This window comes from Synchiropus splendidus, chromosome 6, assembly GCF_027744825.2.
Source record: "Synchiropus splendidus isolate RoL2022-P1 chromosome 6, RoL_Sspl_1.0, whole genome shotgun sequence".
NCBI lineage: Eukaryota > Metazoa > Chordata > Actinopteri > Syngnathiformes > Callionymidae > Synchiropus > Synchiropus splendidus.
The window spans coordinates 10,606,348-10,622,088 of NC_071339.1; the positions used below are offsets into that span (position 1 = coordinate 10,606,348).

General features: G+C 42.8%; 2 protein-coding genes across 4 annotated transcripts; both read left to right on the forward strand.

The window, feature by feature from the left end:
* The first annotated feature begins 947 nt into the window (after nt 1–947).
* On the forward strand, nt 948–7,555 carry LOC128760804 (major intrinsically disordered Notch2-binding receptor 1-like). 2 transcript variants are annotated; one of them, XM_053868477.1, is made up of 5 exons: nt 948–982; nt 1,699–3,692; nt 4,004–4,213; nt 5,168–5,278; nt 5,386–7,555. In XM_053868477.1, the coding sequence occupies exons 2-5, from the start codon at nt 1,710–1,712 to the stop codon at nt 5,398–5,400; spliced, it is 2,319 nt and encodes a 772-aa protein (XP_053724452.1). In that variant the 5' UTR covers nt 948–982; nt 1,699–1,709; the 3' UTR covers nt 5,401–7,555. The 2 variants fall into 2 exon arrangements, with proteins under 2 accessions (XP_053724452.1, XP_053724451.1); XM_053868476.1 differs by having other exon boundaries at nt 5,168–7,555.
* A 1,240-nt stretch (nt 7,556–8,795) lies between these two features.
* On the forward strand, nt 8,796–14,594 carry LOC128760758 (rac GTPase-activating protein 1-like). 2 transcript variants are annotated; one of them, XM_053868405.1, is made up of 17 exons: nt 8,796–8,884; nt 9,183–9,277; nt 9,411–9,613; nt 9,873–10,027; nt 10,120–10,189; nt 10,299–10,352; nt 10,579–10,653; nt 10,742–10,859; nt 11,131–11,276; nt 11,381–11,545; nt 11,617–11,712; nt 11,785–11,983; nt 12,185–12,290; nt 12,364–12,496; nt 12,561–12,669; nt 13,373–13,481; nt 13,572–14,594. In XM_053868405.1, exons 2-17 carry the CDS (start codon nt 9,193–9,195, stop codon nt 13,645–13,647), a joined length of 1,899 nt encoding a protein of 632 aa, XP_053724380.1. In that variant the 5' UTR covers nt 8,796–8,884; nt 9,183–9,192; the 3' UTR covers nt 13,648–14,594. The 2 variants fall into 2 exon arrangements, with proteins under 2 accessions (XP_053724380.1, XP_053724381.1); XM_053868406.1 differs by having other exon boundaries at nt 11,134–11,276.
* The last annotated feature ends 1,147 nt before the right edge of the window (nt 14,595–15,741 follow it).

A 15,741-nucleotide genomic window follows, 5' to 3' on the forward strand; every position in this document is an offset into this window, starting at 1 on the left:
AAGATGATGATGATCCAGAAATATACAGTATGTTACTAGATGGTGGCATGAAAAAACAACAGCCTGCTGAAAGAGAATGTTCTATATGTGTATATACTCTTGATAGTGTGTGTTTTTGGAGGGGTGAGCAGTTCAGTGGGTATTTGAATGAAATAAATGAGACACAAAATAGTCTTTTTATTGAATCACTCGAGGGTCAAATATATTTCTGTGAACAATGTTTTGGGCTACTTATTCAATCCTTTCTGCACCTTTTAACATGCTTTCTGTCTCCATGACCGGACAGCTCTCCCGCAGTCTTTCCACTCCATCGATTCCTGATGATGGATTTGCTCCAGTGTAGAATGTTGGGTGAATCAGACATGTCACTTCTAAGTGCTGCTCCAATGAAAGCTTTACCCTTCGCTCGCCCTAATGGGGTTTTAAGTACAAACCATTATGCATGATAATGTGGAGTGATGGTGAAAAGTCTGCCAGACAGTTCTGTGTGTAGGCAGCAATCTAGCAGCCACTTTACTCTGGACCTCATGGCTTACTGTTAGTGTGGAGTTTGAAGTGTGTCAATTAGCAAACATCAATTTTTAATCTGCTCTTTGGTCAACATGGCCAGCTACTTCTCAAGCACCTTGAGAAAAATGTGGTCCTCGCACACTCATCAGTCATGCGTTTCCTCTCCCACCCATCAATCAGAGACGCTGTTCACCGATCACCGTTGACTTTGCAAAAGTCTCTTATTTGCGGTGAGGGGATGCCGCTTGTTTGAGGTCCCGTAGGGGACTGCAGAGACTTGTGGGTAGATGACCTGATTTCTAATTTTTCTCCTGCCTGGACTGTGGGTTAGATGCAGAAGCCCAGAGGAAGAGGATGGCTGCGAGAAATGAGCGGGAACCGTTGCTCTCCTCTGCTGTCAGTGCACCGGACTGCATCTAACACTTTGACGGACCCAGGCGTGGCTGGATCTTTCTCAAATCAGCTTATCCAGGTAATACCAACCTTCTTCCTAAACGCAGTGTATTGTTAGCTACCTGAGATGCAGCGGGAACCGCCTGGATGACCCACAAAATTGCTGTTCTTGTTACTCATATCACAAGATTTTCCATCTTGCCAATGATTTAGATTGTCGTTCAACCGCCAAGGGGAGAGTTTATTTGTGCTTCTGGGTTCTGATGATCGATCCAGAAGCCTTACATTGAGCCTGCCACCTATTGAATAGTCAGCTTTGCAGAAGATATTCAGTATTGGAGTTATAAGGTGCACTGTGCTGGTATAAATACAGCAGTTATTTTAGGACTCATAATTAGGGCACCATTTTTACTTCTATTAGAAAGCAGTGTTTTCGAGTCCATTTGTTTAGATATCTATAGGTAAAATATTTCCTTAAATATATAAAATATTTCCTTAAATATTTCAAGGCATGGTTGTAATTTTAAACAGTACAATCATTATTTATACTATGTGTTAGTGGTAAAATGTTTTCAAATAGTAATCAATAGCTTAAACACAGGTTGAATTTTTGAGTGAGCGGTGCTATTAAAATGTGTTTTGTTTTACATTACTAGATAAATAAACATAGCTAATGGATGAAAAGTGAATCCCTGTTTATGTATCTATGCAGTGGTTTGTAGAATATCTTATCCCTTTAACCATTTTACAAAATTGAAATTGCCTTTTAAGCTATCATCTTTCCTTCTCCGCTAGGGTCAGCAGCCATGGCCAGCCTGCAGCAGGAGTACCCCGAGGTCCTCCTGGGAATCCTGGAGGAGCTGGCCAACATGCGGCAGTGGCTGACCTTTCAGGATCTTTGTCGTATGGTCAGCACTCGTTTTGACTTGGAGCACCTGATTGAACTCAGGAGTTTGCTTTACGCTGCTGCCAGCCGGGACCCTTGTTTCCCAGCGACTCTGTTCCGAGACCGCGTTTCCACCAGAGGTCAGGGGCTTTCTCCCATAGGTGTCGCTGCTGACATTGTGACAATCTTCAATCTCATTCAAATGACGGGAGGGTCGACTGATGACAGAGGGAAAGCTGTCCAGCCAGTGGACCAGTCTCCAGGCCCCAGTCTGCCTGGCATCCAGCCACCAAACACCTTTAGCCGGGAAAGAGCACGTGCCCACTCTGATTCCAGTAGCAGGCTAATCGACGAACACTTGTTATTTCCGAGTTACCCCTCCCGCAAGAGGGCGAGTCTTCCCCCCGATCCTCTCTCTCTAATGACGACCCCTCCCGCCAGAGCAAGAGCAGTGTCTTTCGATCTTCCTCACACCACCTTTTTATACTCGAGTGGTCAGGTTCCCAACGAGATCATGAAAAATATGTACTTGCCTTTGGAGACGGACAGTGAGTCAAGTGGGGACTCCGCCCCCATTGAGGTTTTTGAACCTGAACAAGAGTCTGCTGTTGACCAAAAGAGGAACATTTTTAGGAAGGACTTCCACAACCAGCCTCCTCTCCTACCACAGGTAACCGTGAACAGTGAGTCTCCGAGTCCTAACCCAGATAAAAAAAGCTTTGACAATCCCAGTTTTGAGACGATCCCCAATCCCTACCCTTCACCTAAAGCCTCCAACCAGTCTCCAGAGCAACGCGCCAAACATGAAAGTATCGATGACCTACAAGACTCAACATATTTTGGACCTGGGTCAGTCTCACAGAAGTCGCCCCGACACCTCCAGCCTCCCAGGAGTCAGAAACCGATCTGGACCAACAAGAGTCACAGTCTGGAGGATCAGATAGGACTTGGAAGATCAAGGCTGGGGATGGAATCGAAGAGTGGACAACTTCCAAGACGGTCAACACCGACTATAAGCAATTTGGGTGGGTCCTCCGGGGGCGAGAGCGCAGATAGCGGCCTGCCTGGAGGCAGCGACCAGGTCAGGGCACAAGGGACACAGACTGATCCTCCAGACACGAGGCGCCTACGTAGCCTTGTCCACGCCGACCGCTTGTCCTTCATGACTTCACTGGATGACCCTGAGTTAGCTGAAGATGACATCAGCGCCATATTCCGTTTTTTAGACGACATAAGCATGTGTGGTTCAACAGGAGTCTTGCATGCTACCGACGGTACTGGAGGTCTGAACCCTGACTCGCACGAGGCCAGAAGGGGACGCCTTGGACAACTCCAGCGGCTGTTTCACTCTCTGGAGAGCAGCGATGACGGACTCAAGGCCAGCGTCTGTAAGCTACTGCTCCGCATGAGTCAGATAGAAAGACAACTGGAGTCCCTGAATGATGTAAAAGCAGAGATTTCACAAGTGCTCTCTGCCCTTCAGCGGCTGGATGAAAAGATTCAGCAGCCCATTGTTGCTGGTGAACAAAGCACCGGGGGAAGATGGCTGGAGCCTCTCAGTGGGGTCTCCTCCTTCATGAGCCACCCAGTCACCCCCTCAGAGTTGTCCGAGCCTCAACCTCTGTCTGTGTCAGGAAACTTGTATCCAGGCACTAGCAGCAGCAGTCTGGAGTGGAGCAGATGGAACAATTCAGGCGAGCAACCAGACAACAGCAAAGGGCCGGTGAACGCCAGAGTGAAAGACGGGACCAAGGAATTGTCTTGTCGTGGCACCAAAGTCGAGTCAAATGGAAAAAATGGGCCGGATTCCAAGCAACCAAATAAGTCCAACACTCCGCGGGACTGGACTGTGTCATTTTCAAAAGGCAAAGTTGGGAAATCCTCTATCGGAAAACCTGGAAAGGTAGGTGTTTCCTCTTCATCAGAAAATGAATTCTCCTGATAAAAACAATGATGTCAGCGCTTTCTAAATTTAGAGGACTGAATGATTCTGATTAAACGTGTCTACAACTGTCTTAGCTGACATTCAGTGTGTGGTTTGCTCAAAGCTCTAAAGCCCATTAGTGGGATGTTGGTTCTGACCGTGAGTGTAAATATGCATTGGAAACGTCCCATTTGATGCGGTTCTTTGGGGATCGATTCACCCTGTGTTGAATTCTACAGCTGTTTTTGTTTGTTTGTTTAAATTATAAGGTACTTCTGTGGCACTTGCAGGTAGATCAGTCGAGCAGCACAACAAACCTCCTCGCCCAAAAGCCCTCTCTCATCGACCAGATGTTGAACTCATCCTTGTTTCGCCACAAAGACAGCAGCCTGTCAGGTGGGCTCACATCTGGGAGGATTTTGGACTCAGCTGAGGCGAGAGCCCGACCCATCTGGACCGTAGATGACCGGGAAGCACGGATCTCTCCGTTTGACTTACAGGTGAAACACTTGAGGATTTAACTGTGTCATTGAATCCTCAAACAGAATACAGATTGATAACTATAATCACAGAGCAGTTCAAATATTTTCTTAAACAAGCATGACGTTTAGCAGCAAGTATCCAGGAGAACATTGCAGCTGAGTCGAAATAACGTTGATACCTGATTGCACGCTGAGTTCTACTTCTGAAGATTCTTAAGTCAAAATTAAAGGTCCAAACCTAAAGCACATAAATGTAAAATACTAGCAAAGTTTAGGCCAAAACAGGGCAACATTTGTTGTGTTTTCTGAAACTGACCTTGTTTATTTTGGTGCTGGGACTTCAAGGGGTTAATTTTGATGAATGAATTTCAGGAATAAATTATTCTTCTTTCATAATAGAATGATTGCGTCTGAACACTGTTCAGTCACTACATTATACAATGTGGTGCTGAAACCAACATCAACCAACCAACATCTATATGATGGCGCTGATGGATGGAAAATTAAAAGAAAAAACTCTCTCTCTAAAACACCAAAATGACTGCTCATCTCTGGAGCACTTCCATCCTGTTGTTTACACCACAAGACTTAAATTGTGTCTTTCTGGTGGAAAGCATTCCGGTGTCAAGTCCCACCTCTGTTTATTTTCTTAATTTTCTTAAATGGTTTGTTGCAGCTATTGCAGTGCATTGTGGGAGTTGTACTGTGAGTGGTGGGAGTGGTTTCCACCTCTGGGCCAATTCAAAATAATATTTTAGTCTTTAAAAATCACAGGATTGGAGCCGACTTGAATGGCTGCATCATAAACAGCTAATAAAAACAGATGCATTCTCGATTGTTATTATCATTATTATATCTTATCATTATTATATAATTATTATCATTATTATGGAGTTCTATCTTGTTATGTCATAAGACAGGAGCAACCATGGTTACTTCACCATTCCTAATTCATGTGATGACACTCCTCAGACTTCGGAGTCTCTGAATCCCAACAACGTGGAGTTCTGGATGGATGATGTCTACACTCCCGGTTATGACGCTCTGCTCAGACGAAAAGAGGCCGACATGCGGCGGGCGAAGGTCTGCAAGGTGGCTGCACTGGTCGCCATTATTGTAGCCGTCATTCTCATCATTGTCATCATCCTCTGCACTTTGCTCTCCTGATCTATTGGAGTGTTTATCATCAGGTGATTCTTTTGTAACGTGTCTGGGAGCCTGCAAATCATTCACAGATAGTCAACTTTAACTGAATGGGCTGATCACTAACTATCAAAGGTACGTCTTTTAGCTTTCCTTGCATGCAACGCTCTTATTCACAACCAGGAAATTCAATCATTTTACAATTGTTGTAGTGGTTTCATATGAGTTTGACATTAGTTGGCGACATAAAATTGAGGTCGATTGTTATTTTGTACCTTACCAAGAATATGACCTGCAAATTTTATTCTTATATTTTCTTAAACTTCTTCATTAATATATTGACTCATACATTTTCTGCTGCTAATCCCTGCTTTGCGAGAGTTGCAGGAGGCTGGAAAAAGTTATAGTAGTCACTGTACTGTAGTTCATAACATTCCCCGACCACCTATGATCATTGGTTTGCCATGTCTGCAGAACGCGGCTGCCAAATAAGTATATGTATCATCAGGATAAATGTCACAACTCAAATATACAAGCTCATTTAATATCAAATATCCAGGTAGGCAATAAGATACACTGCTAGAGATACAATCAATAAAGATCATATTTTTATATAGTTGCCATCACATTTCTCAAACTGTAGAATAATGCGTGTGGTGTTTACAAGCGTCAGGTTACGAGGATGGAGCATTACAGTCTTGTAACTGATACTGTTTTGGCCATAGTGCTGTACTTATGAAGAGGGGGCCATTTCCTGGAAACACTCTGTACGTGGGAGATTCCTCTTGTAATTCAATTGATGGAATATTTGAAGTGCCCGTTGCCATTTTAGCTACTCAGCCAGGGCCTCTCCACCTTTGCTCAGGCGCTCTCAACATCATGAGTTGCATTAGTGCTTCCTTCATAAACCATGACGCTGGTTTTAACAGCTAGGTTCCGTTTCTAGACGACTCATCTGTATATAGTTTGTAAACAGAGTCAATCAAGGTGCCACAGCAATGTTGATCAAAACTTGCTTGTTATGAATGTTATTAACAGATGTTTATTTTGTCTAAAGTGCAGTGCATCTGTCCTGCCCTGAGAAACCGTCATCAGGAGTCGAATTACAATGAGGTGATAACATGAGTTTACTGGATTGTTCAAAGAAAAGGTCCTTATTTTTTTAATTTTTTTGCAAGATATAAAAACGTAACGTACAATCTACAATGTATGAGGCACATAGTATATTGCTTGTGTTGTCGCAATACCAATATGTCAGTATTCAGAACCAGTACCAGTAATTTCCCCCTGATTTTCGATACTGATTCTATACAACATAAAAGTACTTCAAGTTCCTTACTTAATAAAAAAAATGTTTCAATGTGTCTTCTGTAAGTAATTGTACTTTACCTTTCTCCTGGTTATTCTCTGACTGATGCTGTAAAGAAGAAAAAAGAAGTTTAGTTCAGAACTGGTGCATTGAGATTCATATAGCACAAGTGATAGAAACTGAAACTCTCTCAATCTTTTAAGGAGACGCCGTAGCTGTCTTCAGGTGTTTCCCCAAGTCTTTCTCAGTTTTAGTGAGCTTAAGAATACCCAGCATCCAATCGCTTAGAATCCAAAGTGTTTCCTCAAGTAAATACAATTACCTGGTTTATTGATAAGTCGATGCATTTTCACTGCACCTCCGTTTTTATTGAAAAAGATGGCCGGTAGTCTCCCTGCCCCCGTTGGCGTGGCGAATCATCAGGATGTATATTCGGTGCAGAAAGAGGCTGGTATCGTTGTATTCTTTTGCGTGTTGATACCGAAGTATCAGCGGATTCATACAAAGTGAAGATGCACACCTCACCGCATATTTGACCGTCATTTTTCTTCATAACTTTATTGTGTATGTGTACACAAATATGTTGTGTATTAAATTTGTATAGCTTCAACGCATCCAGAGGAGATGAATATCTGCTGAGAGTTTCCCATGAGGGTATTTGTCCATCCATTAACACTGGTGCCACAGAGGAATGCAGTCAGCACATCTGAGTGCTTCCTTTCAAAGTTCTATGCATTGCGTCCCTTACCTAAGTCAACATAATGCAATTTGGTTATTGTTTTGTAAACTAAACTTGTCAACAGTGAGGCAAGACAAGACTGTAAAAACTGGATGCTATTTCTTGCAAATGACTAATGCTGGATGTGCATATTGAGTTCTCATGCCTGTGTGAATAAACTCTGTTGCTAATGTGCCTTTTACGATGTGTTATTTGACTGATAAATAATAAATTGAGATCAAACTTGCTTTGGAAATCCACTTTGCTTTACATTATGTTGGATGAAAATATCTTGTGACGCAGATATGCAGTTACATTGATTTATCTTTTGGTGTGATGCCACACTGCAAGTGCAGTAATACATTTCCTGGCTTTTAAAATGAATGTCACTGGAGGTGACATGGGGCTTGAAAAATTTATAAAATAATAGATTAAGAAAGGACACACACATTGTGCAATAATAAATATAATGCAGTATGAATTCTACGTGGCATTTTCTATCTTGATGTCCTTTTTTCTGACCCCAGTTATTGGTCTCAGTCTGCCTCACCCAGATATGTCAGCTGCGTGTAGTTAACAATACAAGGAAATGGGGGTTGGTAGGGGTCAATATGGTTTCCTTGACAGGCTTGCGGCACCTCAGCCCACCTCACTGCCATGGATTCTGACACCCCTGTATCAGCCTGACTGATGAACCGGACCTCATGGGCCATGCACCTACATGCATCAGTCCAGGTCCCTCACTGTGCCGCTGCTGTCCGTTTTCTTTCTGTAGCAACTGGTCGCATCCGACCCCACAAGAAAAACAATCACCCACACAAAAAGAGGTGACTGCTCAACTTGATGCTCTCATTATGTTGCATAATGTTCTCTTTTCCTTCAGTATTATCAAAGCCATACATGATTATATAATAGATAGGAGAACTCAGAGCCTGAAGTTATTTTTAATCCAATCAGTCATTTAAAATGAAGTCCTCTTTTGTTTTCTGGAGGTAAACCTCTTATTTAAAGAGCTGGATTTACATCTTTAGGATGCACAATAGAAACACCAAAAAATGCATAAATAAATAATATAATTTTACATCAACTATTCCCACTCAATGTCAGAATGAAGGTCGGACATTATAATAATAATAACAATAACATTGTTTCACATGATATAATAATAATAATAATAATAATAATAATAATAATAATAATAATAATAATAATAATAACAATAATTATTATTATTATTGTTGTTGTAAATTATTATTATTGTTGTTAGTATTATTTTTATATAATTGATACTTATAATAATATTATTGCTATTACTGGAGAAGTATAATTTTTTCTGTTTAATCTGATCTAAAACATACAGCCACCATGTAATTACACCCTCCAACATGTAGGGGCAGCAGAGTGCCAACTGTGTTTCCCCAACTGAAGGGAGAAAAAACGGCGCTGTTTTTAAACTGAAGGAGGAGTACGGTCTTCGTCACCCTCTTGGCCGCTGGAGTGAACTGTGGAGCTTCTTCACGTAAGTACTATATACTGCCGTTCTGGCCAGAACGCAATTTCAGTTCAGTCGAATCTTCAGAATTACGTTTGAAGCTGTTTGTTTTTTTATACTGAGTAAGTGTGGTACTGTGGCGTTCACGTTTCTCGCGTCTGCTACACAACTGAGTTCATGCGTGCTTATACACTTTCAAGTACCGAGTAGAAGTAGTGTCATTGTGTTACCGACGAATAACGATATTACATACGAGCCGAAGCATAGCTGCCTTTAGTGCTAAGTGAACGTTTTGGATACCAAAATGGCGTTTTCTTCCCCACAGTTTGAGCAGAATGGAGTCGCCTACAGTGAACCTGTACAACCAGTTCCAGAGTCTACAGCCGCTAATGGACGGACTGAATGAGATGATCGAACCTCGTAAGTACTGTCCTTGCAGATGATGGCGATATTTTTTTTCTTCTAAAATCCTACTGTAAATCTGATGCGTCCATGGTTGGAGGCTTTGTTTCTAGATGAAACCGTTTCAACCCCCCCTCCCTCACCTTTCTAGAGTTCATCCAGATGGCTGTGAACTTTGAGGACTGCCGTAAAAAATGGCTTCAGACAGACGAGGAGTTGGTGTCGTGCAAGGAAGTGCTGGCCAAAACAGAAACTGAGAGGGGAGCGCTGGAGGTCAAACTGAAGCATGCTCGCAACCAGGTGGATGTGGAGATCCGTCGCCGACAGAAGGCTGAAGCCGTCTATGAGAAGCTGGTGTGTGGAACTGTTTGCACCTCTTTTGCAACCCTCTGGACTTCTTTTCTCCTGATCTGTCGTATCACAGCTTTATAGGTGCATTTAAAATACCCCAGTGGGGTTCATTGATTTCAAAACACACCCAAAAATTCACTTCTTACAGTTCCTAATGTTAATTTCTGTTACTGTCATGAAGCAATATCCCTCTGTATATATATTCTATCCTATAAACTACATATACTTACTGTTAAGGCTCATATCTTCCATGTTTTAAAAGGAACGACAGCTACAGCTGATCCGGGAGCTGTTGATATCGGAAAACAGCGGGAACAGTGTCCACCTGAGTGAGGAGCAGCGCTCGGCCCTGGCCTTCCTCAGTGCCCACTCCCAAGCAGCACAGGCTGCTAAAGCTAATCTCAACTCCAGTCACAGGTACGAGCCTCTGATGTGCTGTTTAGCTTTAGCCATTGCAATAATAAATGTGTGAGCCAAGAATTTATTCCTTTATGGTTTGGAATTTGTAGATTAACCACCATCGATGAATCTGCCTCCTTGATGTCAGACATCAGCTTTGACCAGACAGATGACTCGCTGGTAAATTATCCATCCAGACGAACAGTGTCTGATATTTCCCAGACTTCAGAGCTGTTTGCTTAACCATTATTATAAACAATTAAAATGGTAATGTACTTTTCCTACATAGGACTGGGATTCCTCTGCAGTCAAGAATGTGCGACTCCGTAAACGGCAGAAGCGAGTAAGTTATGCTTGTTTTAGCACCATTGGGAATCATTTTTCACTCACAGAGACTTTGTGACAATAGACAAGTGCCTCTAAATGCATGCTTTGTGATATGGTAGGAGATGAGGCACTTCCCAAACTGCACTCACAATTTTATTTTATTGGTGCTCCAGCACTGTTTCTATCACTCTTCATCACAGTGTCTTGTTCAACCACTTTAAAGTGCATTTTCTTGTCCTCAGCGATCCTCCAGAAAACTCGAGCTTCCTCCACAGATGACTAAAAAGTCCCGCTCCTCTGGACGCCCATCTGATAAGGTGAGGCTGGGTTATATATGACTGATGATTTGTCATGAGTCCATAAACATATAGTTCCCTTAGCACTAATAAAAACTGTACTCTACAGATCAATGAATCTATCGTGGCGAAAACCACCATCACTGTTCCAGCTAATGGCGGTCCTGTAGAGGCTGTGTCCACTATTGAAACAGTGCCATATGCAACACGAAGCCGGAAAAAGAGCGGTGAGAATGTTATTTTGTATCTGCTAATCTGAAATAAAGAAAAAAATGGTTTAGTTGTTATAGAGTAATGATCAAAACGTTTGCAACTTATCTGAAGAATAACGTGAAAAATAACATTTTGATCCAAAATGTTTCTCACCATCACTGTCTGTATCTGAGATTGCCACTATGGCAAATTACTTAAGAATGATTCCTCATCTTGTTATCCTAACGAGCCACTTAATTAAAAGTCTGAACTTAATCCTGCTGGTGCTGATATTTAAACTGTCAGCAGTGGGTCCATCCTGGGCAGATACCACCACAACAGACCAGTCTGAAACTGCGAGTGAAGCCCCGAGCACACCTGTGTCAGACTTCCCACCTGCTCTCCAAACACAGAGGGGAAGAGGAAGGAAACACCAGTTTATCCCCAAAACTGTGAGACTATTTTTCTTTAATGCAGATTGTATTTTAATAGCTACCTGGCCTGGTTCTGATGTACCACAATGTTTGCTTGTCTGGCTTTTTCTCTGCTCATAAAGGTGATCAGGTCTGAGGTCTGTGTACCTTGCGGCAGAAGAACAAAGTTTGGCAAACTATACTTGCGCTGTCAGGATTGTAGGGTGATTTCCCACCCAGAATGCCGCGATCGCTGCCCCCTGCCATGCAATCCTGTGGCGCTTAGCACTCCTATAAGAAACACAGAGGTAAGGAAACCTTTTTACTCACTTGCTATGGTTCCAGCTCGACCAGGCCGTCTTATGATTGATCTTTGCAGAACACGTTGGCTGACTTCACTCCATTCACTGCGCCGAAGATTCCCGCTTTGGTCATCTTCTGCATCAGGGAGATTGAGCGCCGAGGCCTTCATGAGGTGAGAGGTTTTGACCTGCGGATCACTCTTGTCAGCAGCTTCGGGAGCTTATTTGGACATGCTCCCTCTCAGGTTGGCCTGTACAGAGTCTCTGGCAGTGAGCGCCAGGTGAAGGAACTGAAGGAGAAGCTGATCAGGGGGAAGACACGCCCTGCTCTGGACAAAGTAGAAGACATTAACGTGATAACTGGCGTGCTGAAAGACTTCTTTAGAAATCTTCCCGAGCCACTTCTCACCTTCAGCCTGAACAAAGCCTTCATGGAAGCTGCAGGTGAGTACAAATAACATATTAGATGGCTGCATGAGTGTGTTCAATTCAAGATCCCAATTTGTCTGTCTCAAATGTGTATGAAATGAATTGTTGCAAGTATTAACCACTGCTTTCAGCAAGAGATTGATTTGTGTAAGTTTATTTAAATGACTCAACTCTGCAGTATTTGTGAAGCTTATTGAACATCTTGCTCTCTTGTAGAAGTCCAGAATGACAACAATAGCCTGGCCATGATGTACCACAACATCCATGAGCTTCCTCAACCCAACCGAGACACACTGGCCTGTCTCATGATTCATCTGCAAAAGTATTGGTCTTTTCTATCTCTGCTTCGTACCAGGGTTCCGCTTCCATATGCCTGATGTCTTTGTTGTCTATAGAGTGTCTCAAAGTGTGGACACCAAGATGAACGACAGCAACCTGGCCAGAGTGTTTGGACCCACACTCGTGGGTCACAGTGTTCCCGATCCAGACCCGATGACCATTCTGCAGGACACAAGCCGGCAGCCACGGGTGAGTTTGGAAGAAACATATGTTGTTCCCAGACGTGTTTCACACCAAGTCCCTGTCATTGCAGGTGATTGAGCGTTTGCTCAGCATCCCTGTGAGCTACTGGCACCAGTTTGCCTACCCAGAAGACACAGAGATGGACAGCGCTCTCCAAAGTGAAACTCCAGATTTAAAGGGTAACAACTTCAACTGTCAAATAGCCTGACGTAAATGTAATCTTTGAAATAGTATTTCGAAACAGAAGCTACCGACTGTGATTGAGTCCACTAACTTGTGTCATGTCGGGTTTCAGATCTCTGAGTGGGGATCCTGGGTCCAATTATTTATCTCATATCTCACATACTAATATAGAGTGCTGGTGATCACTGATGTCACTTGTCGGTGGTGACACATTGTGTAGGCTGATTTCAACATGGTTCTCACAATGGTACACTCTTAAGACGGGGTGGGCAAAGCAGTTCTAAAAGGGCTGGGGTGGTGCAGGTTTTTGTTTTAACTGATCGAGCGCATAGTAGGTATGGGCAATAACTTACCGTACAGAACCCCTTAGACACCTGATAGGTGAAAAGGTGGCCTCATGATCAGTTGGTACAAAAGCCTGCACCCGCTGTGGCTCTTTCTGAAACACTTTGCTCACCCCTGCTCTTAAAACGTAGCCCCCTTTAACTAACTGCAGAAATCACTGGGATTCTACATCTGCAGGTGCATGTCTCCTGAATCGCACCGATGTGTTGAGAACATCACTGAGTGATGTCAGTACTGTCTTTGTCTGCTGTGGTTTTGTCATGATTCCACTTCCTCCAGTTCTCTTTACCAGTTGTGTTTACAGACGACTCTTGACTCTCTTTGTGTTTGTGTTGACCTTCATCTTGTTTCCAGTGAGCATCCTGGGACCGGTGAGGACACCAGAGCACCAGATGATGAACAAGACGCCTTCGTCCAGCTCTCTGTCCCAGCGCATGTTCCAAACCCTCTCCAGCACAACACTGTACGTCCTTATCTCCCACATGCGTGACTCGAAGAGAGCCTGACCAAAGTGCTCAGTTTGACTTTTCATTTTTGGGTTCTTCACCTTTAGATTTGGAAGCAAGAACAAAGCATCGACTCTCTCGAACCGCCAGGCCAACTTCTTCGCCTCGCCTCAGTTGAAGTGATGGAGAGTGGAGGAGATGAAGGTGACCCACTTTTAAATGTTGGGCTGCTAGCTGCAATAACCAAATCATAACTATGCTTAAACAGTGTGCAATTTCCAAAGTGTTATTTTTAATCAATGCATATCTGCACATACCTTCACTACACTTTTGTATTACTAATAACTGTATTGTTTACTGTAATGTAGTGCGTAACTGCCAAGGTCTTTAGGAAGCTAATCTCCTTTTGTAACCTCCACTAGTCTGGAATGTGTCATTCAATCACTTTTATGTTCATGTTTAACAAACCTGTGGTTATAACCGCAGAATTGCTCGCCAAAAAACGACTGCCGTCTGATTTGGAAGACAAATCATGCTATTTTTTTTTATGTTTAACAAGGATGTTTTAAATGATCCCAGCCACCTTGAACCAGGTTTAAACGTTGCAATGGTCTTTAAATGGGAGAACCGAATCGGTGTGGAGAGCTCGTCACTATTTTTTTTTCGCTTCTGGGTGTTCTCCACTAGAGGACGCTGCGGCATAACGTTTGAAACTCCTCCGCACCCAGCGGCTCTGCTTTGCACAGAACTAGTCCGCAACACTGACACTAGTGCTCATAGTAGATAAAAACAGTAGATGAAGGGTTATTTATGTCATAATGGCAGACCTGTAAGAAATGTAGGCAAGAAAAGTATGTGCTTACTGCCAAATGAGTCAGTGCTGAAAGAGCCAGTTCTTCTCTCTGAGACGACCCGTGTTGGAGCCGCACAGAGGAAACCATCATGTGGACTGAAGTTCTGAACTAGTGCATCCAAACCACCGGCAGCATCATGTGCCAAAGTGAGAACTCTGTTGGGATATTCTACCACTGTGCTGCTGTATCTGTATTTTCTTCCTCTGTGCCTTTACTTGTCTGAGTGCAGTCTTTTGTTGAAAAAAAAATCTTTGTGTTTTAGTCTGGCAGATTGGATTAAACGCGAAGTTCAACTATGTTTGAGCTGAAAAGAAATCCAAAACAAGTGTTGTCTCGTTTAATATTGAACTGAACACTAAACCTGTGCCGGTTGCTCTAACGGTGTTCGAACATTATACAGCAGACGGTGCCACCTGGTGGCCACTGAAAATCAGTGCACAGTCATGAAACCTCATCAGCCCACCACTGGTGTGTAGTACAAATATGTAGAGAGTTGATCTGTTGTGCTTTATTTTAGCATCTGGACAGAAAGCATTGTGGCAATGAGAAACCCCTCAATGACACACATGGATAGAAACATGTGTGCATTTACTTTCTTTATTCTACTTTGTGGGGACCAATTCTTGACAAAACACTATCCTTGTGAGGACAGTTTGCTATTGTGGGGACATTTGGCTGGTCATTATAGTAAGGTTTAAGTTTAATTCAGAGTAATGGTTAAGGTGAGCCATGTATTTTTTGTTTTTTGGATGGTTAGGTTTTAGGTGAGAGGCTGGGTAAAGGGTTATGGCAATGAGAAACCTTACGCTGTCTCCTCAAGGATTAAAAAAAAAACAACAACCTGTGTACTCTAGTATTGGACTGCAAAAAACTGAGGGGAATGTTTTACTTCTCACTGCATGTGGGAAATAATTATTGAAATTAATTTATCATAGTCACTGTGAATAAAGTGAGCCATATGTCACGTCTTCACTCCGACAACTGCCCAATTATTGGATTAAAAATCATCGCCTGAAAGATAATCATCTAGAATAAAAGCATTGAAGATGTTATCGAGCCTCATTACACAATTAACTCATTATTCTCTCATATTCAGTGTAGCAGTCGAAACGCGACTTCAGACTCCAACGATGCAGGTTTATTTTTCACTCCAACACAATTGTTAGCACTTTTACCTGCAGTCAATTCGATTCTCAATTTGAAACCCATATTCCATCATGAAAACACAATGATGGGAACATAATCTTGAGTTGAACAGCAAACTCCTCATCCTTCTGCTCATCGTTCTGTGGAAGGAACAGAAATCTTTCACCAGGATCAAATCCTTGTGTTTTTACGCACAGCTGAAATGGACTTGGACTCGCACCAAAAAATAAAACATTGCGTACAACTTGGTTCTTCACGACAAAACACATAAAATCTA